This window comes from Brassica napus, chromosome C7 (assembly GCF_020379485.1).
Source record: "Brassica napus cultivar Da-Ae chromosome C7, Da-Ae, whole genome shotgun sequence".
Classification (NCBI taxonomy): Eukaryota; Viridiplantae; Streptophyta; class Magnoliopsida; order Brassicales; family Brassicaceae; genus Brassica; species Brassica napus.
In genome coordinates, this window is record NC_063450.1 from 20,484,089 (window position 1) to 20,493,062 (window position 8,974).

The following is an 8,974-nucleotide window of genomic DNA, read 5'->3' on the forward strand; positions in this document are numbered from 1 at the left end:
ATAAAACAAGTCATCAGGATATTAATCACTAACACAAACATATATAAATGTGAAGGAAAGAAAATTGTATTACCATATCTGTTTTTTGCTAATTAATTTTCTAAAAAATGCATGAAAGTTATTACTTGTCTCAGTATCATGAACAAGATTTTATTTGAGTGAATTACATAATTAGACACTTTTTCTATTTCTTTTACACCAAAAGACATTTATTGCATGAGGCACATAAAATGATAGTATCGAAAATGGTTTTGGACCATTATGCCCTTAATGATTTAGAGAACTAGTTGGAGTTCTATTGGAGAAAACAATACTGGCTAAATAGACTATTTTTAGTTCAGTTAATATTAAATAGTGTTTGGTTTATCGATATGTGGGATTGATTATTAGCCACATGATTTGTAGAGTACATTTTGATCTAAGGGTGGTTGTAGTTTATTAGATTTAGAATTAAAAAAAAATTTACGTGTAGTTGGTTTAATGTGTGTAAACCGGAATGATATGATTTAATTTGATTTGTATAGTAAATAGAAAGGGTCATCATTCTATATTGGATGTGGATACGGAAGAGTGAATGTGGACACCGTAGAGTTTCCGACACAAAGAGAGGATGTGGATATGGAAGAGTGCGAAGGAGATGATTCCTCGAAGGAGAAGAGTGTATGTGGACAAGGTTGAGTGGATGTGGACACTGTAGAGTTTCCGACAGAGAGAGAGTGTGGATGTGGATACGAAAGAGTGCATAGGAGATCTCCGATGACACTAACTTTCTGCGACAAGACAGCTGCTGCGGTTGTAGCGACACTCTTTTACACTTTCATCTAAATAGTCGACCTCACTTCAAGGCATAAGAGATTGACGATTTGGTTAGTTCCATGTGATGGAGAAGGATCTCGAATATTTATTTGCAAATCGACAGTCAATTATTCAGCATGTAGCTTTGACATGAAAGATTTATGAATTTATGAACTTATTATAAATAATGATTTTCTGAATATGAAATTGGATAATCAAAATTCAGACGAAAAAGAATCTGAAAGAGATTGTATAGATTCATGAAGTGAGAGAGAATAAAATAATCAAAGAGAAAACAAATTATTGAGTAAAATTTGTTCTGTATTTTCTCGATTTCGTGGTGGTGCAAGTGGATCTGTAGAGAAGAAGAGGAAAGAGACAATGGAGTAGCAACTACTTTTTTTTATTACGAATAGAAATAAAAAAAAAAGATTATAGAAGAGAAAGATAAAACAAGTGTTTAGTTAGTTTGCTTGAAGGGCAACTGAAACATTCTGTATAGAAAAAGTGTGACACCAGAAGTGTTTGTTTGTGTAATTGAATTGTAATTGAAAAGTCATAAAGTGTTTATGATTGTAATTTTTTTCAAATCCAATATATCTTCATTTGTTTAACCGTTTTATACATTTCTTTGTTTACTGATTTATACATATCTTTGTTTGATGGTTCCAATTTATAAAGAATGACTAAAAAAATACATGGAAAATGAAAGCAAAAAAAAATAAAATCATAAAGCATGACAAAAATCAAAGGACAAAAAAGGTGAGGGAGGCGACAAAAGAGTAAAGTGATTAGCCCTTGCGCCGACAAAAGAAAAAAAGTCTTTTCCTCTGTTCTCTCTCATGGATCTTTCACAGAGGAAAAGTGATGAGATGAATCTCTGGGCAATCGTTTGTTGTCTTATGGCGGTTTGCTTCCTCTCCGGTTTCGGTGTCACTGACCGGTTTTGTCTCTGGCATCGCATCTTCTTCTCCGATGGGCGGTCGGCTTCTGCCTCCGGCGTCGCATCTTATTCTTCGATGGGCGGTCGGCTTATGTCTCCGGCGTTCTCGCTATCTCTCAAGCGTATGGACGGCTGGCTGTGTCTCCGCCGTGCTCTTCATCTTGAAGTTCTCTGTGGTTTTACCGGGGTCCTCCCGGTGCCGTTTGATCAGTTTTTTTCGTGGTTAGCTGCTCAATTGATTCTCCTTCTCAGCCTTCGATTGATTCTTCCCTCCCTTGGATAAGGTGGTTTCATCTTCAAGCTTACCTATATCTTTAAAGATGTTCACTTCGCTTGTAGGAATCTCGAAGGTTTGAGATCGATTGATGTCGATTGAATTCTTCTTGGAAACGCTTGATCCGTCAGATTTGACTCCTCGACTGACCGGGGTTGAGAGCGGTTCGGTTGAACGGGATCTCCTTCGGTTAGGCTTCGCTGACGGCGTTGCTCCGTCGTACCATCTTTCTGGCACCGGAGGAAGGCAGCTGTCTCATTTCTTGATGCGTGTACCATTGATTGCTGGACAATCGGACACGTGGTGGAGGTGTGAGGTTTCCTTCCCCAACGGTTCTCGTCTATGGGCTGATGGCCCGTAGTTCGTTTAGTCAATGTTCGGCCCGTTTGTGTTTGGGCGTTTGTGGTTGGCCTTTCTCTTGGCCTGTTTGTTTGGCTTTTGTTTTGCTTGTAAAGTTTGGTTGGGCTTGGCTCTTGTGGAGCTTTGACCCATTTAATAAAAAGTATGTTCAGATGACCAAAAAAAAAAAAAAAGTTGTAAAGTCATCAGAAGACCAAATGTTTTTTTTTAAGAAAGCAAAATACATTACATGCCCAAGTAAAAAGGCACATCACAAACCATAATAATTCATGGCTACAAATGGAAAATGAAAAGCCATTTGATTAGAGTGTAAGTTCAGCCATACAAATCAAAAGCTCAAAGCAAATCCACAAGTACACCTTGTGCAACGCACAAAATGAAACATATATAGAGAGAGATTCAACATACTATTATATCTAAATAAATCCCATCCTGTAAATAGAAGCGAGGAGAGTGGGAGTACCATAGAGAGAGACAGAGTGGTCCAGATAGCGCTGGACCGAGAGTTACTTCCCAAGAACAGTTGCAACTGAAGAAGGAATATCGGATAGTATCTTCAAGATTGGTTTGAGAAATGTCCAACGCCAAGTTTCTGAGCTTCGAGTTTAAGTGACTTGAGGTACTGAACAGCTTCATCAAGTACAGAAGCTGTATTCATCTCTTCTCCTCCAGGGACAATCCTCCTCAACACTCCCATCATCTTCTTCATCTTTCTCCTTCCTTTCCCATCATTGTTAGAACTACTCGCACTTCCCGATACACTCTGCTTCCTTCTTGAGCTATATCCATAGCTTGAGCAACTTGATTCAGCTGATGTATTCCCATACTCCCTGAGAGACTCACGAGCTGTGGTGCTGACCTCTTCTGAATCACCACCATCCTCACTCTCATCATCATCTTCATCTGTGCTCAAGAGAGCATCAATCTCGTTAGGATCTTCTTGGTGAGAAGAGGATGATGATACTTCTTGTCGGCCATAGTTACCATAACTTCCCGCAACATACTCGTTATGAAACGAAGAAGCTAATCCGGAGTTCACGAGCCTAGGTGTCAGCTCAGGATGGTACATCACTTGGCTGCGGTCATATGTTTGGTCGAAAACGACAAAGTTCTTTGGACAGACCGAAGAGGGTTGAAGTTCAACACCATGGAATGGTAACTTGGCACATGGCGGGAACAAAGCATCAAAGGATGACGCTGATGCATACGACGGGACGCTGTTCATGTTTCCGTCTCCCATTACGTCGGAGAAGTAGGGATACTGATTGTTCTGCACTAGAGAATGCCCGTGCAAAGCTAAAAATGTGAAAATAAAAAAAACACAAGTCCTAAACTGCGAGCTGCTTGATTCTTTACTACCAAATCTGTCTTCGTTAAGCTTTGAGCTGCTCGGTTACTACTAAACCAACACTACGTTGACAACTGAACCAAATGCTAAATCAAGTTGTTATGGCCATCAGACTGAAGAGTCTCCACCAGAGCCCTTACCCCCCAAACCAGAAGCTTCCAAACAGAGTTTAGATCTCTTCAGAATACCGAACTCTTAATATCTCACAGTAATCAAAAGACAGCCGCCCAATTATCGGAAACTCCAGAAACCAGACTACGTTACAGGCTTAAGTAACTGTCTGAAATATTCTGCCTGCAAAGATTTTAGAAAAAAAAAAAAAGAAAGGTTGAAATATCATACACACTGTGGTTTTTATGCTTTAAAGAATAAAACTATTTACCCAAAACATATATGATCTATTAGAGGGATATATTTTTCAATGCTTGATAACTTAATCTAATTCAAAAAAGTAGTTATTACCTGGCAAACTTGAACGGATTGGTAATTAGCAATGAAACATGTAGTCATCATAAAAGTTCCTATTTCCTTCAATGATCTGTTTCCCTTCTTCTTGTTTCCAACAATGCACATTCTCAACACTTAAAAAATAGTCACAACAACAACAACAGAGAGCTACTCCGAAAAAACAACGCCTGCAAAACGAGAAAGGAATGTTCACTAGTTTTAAACACAAGAAGCTGTGGAAAAAAAAACTAAAACAATGAGAGCATTCGTTTTCATATGGCACCAAGGCGAGAAGACAATCTAAACTAGAAACCGACATACTATATAAAACAGCTAAAATAGAGGGAAAGCAAAAGAGACTACAAAGATCTTAATGAAAAAACACTCACTCACCTGGAAAGGATGGAAATTTACAGAATGACAAGGAAAAAGACAACGAGACGAGTGCAAGTCCGGTTGAAAAACATGAAGAAGGATGTCCAGGGCATCTTTGATTCCTTCCACTATTAATTTTTGAGTATTTAACCTCCCCGTTCCTCTTCTCTTTCAAAAACTGCCCAAACAAACAAAATTAGGACCAATTCTATTCATAAAATAATCACAGATATATGAAGTTGAAAGGCACTGAAACCAAGGCAAAATCTCTAAAACAAAAATATCTGAAAAAAATGAACAGAGAAACCAAAACACAGAGGATGTTTGATTCATGAAACAAAAGCATACAGCTTTGTGCATCTGGGTACGATAAACAAGAGCAGCCATGACCAAAGACACTAACACTGGTGGATCAAGGATAATAAATGTTTTTATCTTTCTCACTAAAATTACATACTGATCACAGAATCTTCACGCCATCATGAATAGTCATGAAAAAAAGAAACAGAACGAAAATCACACAGAAATTTCAAAGGGAAAAATAGAATCTTCACCCAAATAAGTCAAAAATTGCGGCGGCAAGAAGAAGCAAAAAAGATCATTACCTATAGAAATCAAAAACCTTGAGAATAGAAGAGGAAGGATAAAAATGAACTCTTTCTGCGTAGAACTTAAGCTGAAAAGGCTGATCGAAAGAAGTTGCAGTAGGAGGGGGCAAGAAGATCTAGAAAGAGAGAAAAGGAGAGACAATAGGAGTATGTGACAGAGAGCGTGGCCTTCTTCTTTTCTGGTGCTGTTTGTTTGTTTTTGTTTGGTTTCTCCACTCCCATTTTAATCGCATTCACCATACATATATGGATTTTTAAAGTTTTTTTTTTTGCAAAATAATTTTTATTAATTCCTAGCACGCTTTGTTTGTGTGCGCGAATCTACTAGTATATTCTAATAAAAACAAAAATAAAAACAAGCAAAAAGAGGGTAAACTTTTGTGGAATTTTCGGAATTATCAATTTTTTACACTCCTACTGATATTGATTCATCCAAGATCAAATCCTCGACAAAATATGTCTTTTTACGAGTTATATAGAAGAAATAAAAACTTTTAATATAATCTTTAGGGAAATATAATTCAACTGATAGTTTGATGTAATTTGTATTAAAATGACAAATCTACAATTCTAAAACAAATTTTACTCATTTAAAATTTTCTGCTATTGAACTTAACATGTTATAAAGTATTTTAAAATTTATTGTTACCGGATTTAAATTGTAAGTTTTAAAACTTCTAAGTAATTTTAGAATGTTATGGTGAAGTTTTTTAACTAAAAAAATTCAAATTCAAATCCTATGCTATGGTTTTTGGTAATATTTTAAAATAGTTTAACAAAAATCATTTTCAACTCTCTAATTTATATAAAATCATCTAAAATTCATTAAAAATTAAATCGCCTCAAAATTTAGATTAAATACATCTTTTATTTTATCCCCCAAAATAAAATAAAAAAGTTCATTTTGTTGTTTCTTTAGTTATTTATTGTTTAGATAAATCTTCTATTAGAACATATAACAAAACTGTAACCAAATTTACATGATTTGGCATGATTCTAGTGTCGATTTTCAGTCAGTCAAATTGATTAATACAATAAACATAATGGCATACAACATCCAAATCACTTATATAAAATCAAACTGATATGTTAGGTCTCACATGATCATAATTAGTATCAAGTGTAGAACTTCAATACTACTTATATAGCTGTTTTCTTATACTTGTGGAGATCCAAATATTTCTAACAGAAAGATTAATCCTATGATACATTCCATTAAAGTCCTCGATATATTAATTGAAGATCATTTAAAAAGTTATAACTTTAAGTTTGTACTAATTAAAAATAGACTATGCTTAGGTGTCGCTTAATTAAAATGACAATTTAGCTTATGTGGCAGCTTAAGAATCAATTAAAAAAAATGTTGGTCCAAAATCCAATTACTGGAGATATTATATTAACCCAAAATATAAGAATCGTGTATTATTTCCTTAAATAAAAACTACAAAGTTACTTAATAAGATTAATATATATATGACAATTAATGATTATGAATAATAAAGATTTGATAACAATTTTTTCATTTTTCTTCATTTTTGTTTAATTTTATATTATTAAAAAAATTAAAAAATCACATTAGCCATATAATAAAAAAATAGAGTTTTTATTATATGTTATATTTTGAATTTTTTGTCATCTATATTTTGAATTTTTTAAACAACTTTAAATTACAAAAATATTAAAATCCCTTTGAAAATTTTGTGATCAATGGCTTAATTTTTTTGTTATAACAAGATACAAATGATCATACAATCGTATTTATTTGAATTTTTATTTATTAGATATTCATATTAAATAATAAATATATATATATATATATATATATATATCAATATCATTTAATTTAAACCATATACCATTTAAAATACATAAATATGTTAATTTTGAAATAATCATTGAAAGAGTATTGAGACCTTAATATTTTAATTTTGAAACTTGCATCAAAAAATACCACATCAAAAATTTTGAGATTAATGGTTTAAATTATTTGTTACATCAAATATACAAATGTTAATAAAACCATATGAATAGAATGTCTCAATAATAAATATTTATATTAAAATATACTATATATTTATGTCTATAACTTTTTGAAATATAATTATATACTATATAAAATAAATAAAATTATTTTTTTGATTTATTTACCATAAGTTTATTGTAAATAAACAAGAGGTATTATTTTGATTTATGTGACTAATATCTTTTATATTAATTGAGAAACAATTGATTACTTTAGCAAGCGTAATATTTTATTAATTAATATTATTCGAAAATCTTACAAGAGATCGACACAATTAATTGATTACTTTAGCAAGCGTAATATTTTATTAATTAATATTATTCGAAAATCTTACAAGAGATCGACACAACAAAGATTTATTTAGAATTTATTGAAATCACCGAGCGAGAACTTGGATTGCACAACAAATTTGATTTCCTAACCCTAACCCCCTTTCTATTCATCACAATACCGACATAGAATATTTGGAAGTGTCGGTTAACAATCTGAAATGGTAACATTTTTCTACGTTCAGCCCATTGGTTTTCTTAAATAGGGCTAGAACAGTTTTAATGATTAACTAAATGGGCCACATACATAGTAAAATGTGTTTTGGTTTAAAAATTGTTGCATAACCATAATCAATATGAACCATCATCATTTTCGTTTAAAATTTTGTCACAATAAAAATATAGGGTTGGGAAAAAGATCTGAATCCAAAAAACCGAACCAAGGCCGATCCAAAGAATAGTTATGAACTTTAACCAAAATTGGTTAGATATCCAAATGGGTTCAAAAAATTTGTATCTAAAGAACCGAAACCGATCCAAACCGTAATATTCTAAGTATCCGACAAGATTTATATACTTAAATATATTAATTATTTTTAAATTTAATATCTAAAAGAATATACAAAATATATAAGACATTTTTCAGTTATCCAAAATACTTGGAAATATATACGAATAGTAATAAGTACATGTTCAAAATAGCTAAACATACTTATAATACCTAAAATACTTAAAATATATATTGATTTCCTATCCAAATATTTAAGCTAAAACAATTTTGTATGTCAAGTTTAAATATTTTGGCAAACATTATTCAAATTTATATGTTATATATTATTTTTATTTTTAGATTTTGAAAAATTTAAAGCATCTTTGAACTTTAATTTTTGGAAAAAAAATTAAATAGGTTATCCGAACTCAAACCCGAACCAAACCTGCAAAGATTTGAAGTGAACCAAACCCTGAAAGACCCAAATCGAACCAAATTGTACTCGAATGTCCACCTTTAATCAAATGTAAAAAATGTTACTGATAACAAATTGTATATTATTTATAATATTTAAGTACAATATATTTTTTTTTTTTAAACACTCTATGCGCAAGATTCGGGTTATCATCTAATATACTATTAATCCATCTAAGTGGCATAATTAGATCGTCAAAATAAATTGAACGCATGATGATAGTTCTGGCTGTAATTTATTTACTAGTAGACCAAGACGACTTGGTTATCATACTAGTCTCAAAAATAAAGTTTACTAGAATAGCGTAAGGCATGTATGGATTTTTGTACTTAGCGATAAGCCTAATCTATTTTCGGGTTCTCTGTTTCTCTTTCCGGCTAACCGAGGTCTTGTTCCGGTAAGCCCTCTTTGGGTTGATTTAATATATATAAGAGCATCCCTAACTCATCTCTATATTTACCTCTATAATAGTATTTATAGATAAAATCACTCTAACCCTACTCTATTTTTCCTCTAAAATAGGCCTGAGCATTTTACCCGGACCCGAAGATCCGAACCGGAACCGAC

At 32.7% G+C, this 8,974-nt stretch overlaps 1 protein-coding gene across 1 annotated transcript; it reads right to left on the reverse strand.

Moving 5' to 3' along the window:
- Positions 1-2,554: 2,554 nt before the first annotated feature.
- Positions 2,555-5,400, reverse strand: LOC106421725 (transcription factor bHLH144-like). The gene is made up of 4 exons (XM_013862558.3): positions 5,148-5,400; positions 4,561-4,720; positions 4,183-4,355; positions 2,555-4,014 (listed from the first exon to the last, which is right to left on the reverse strand). The coding sequence occupies exon 4, from the start codon at positions 3,610-3,612 to the stop codon at positions 2,929-2,931; it is 684 nt and encodes a 227-aa protein (XP_013718012.3). The 5' UTR covers positions 3,613-4,014; positions 4,183-4,355; positions 4,561-4,720; positions 5,148-5,400; the 3' UTR covers positions 2,555-2,928.
- Positions 5,401-8,974: the final 3,574 nt, after the last annotated feature.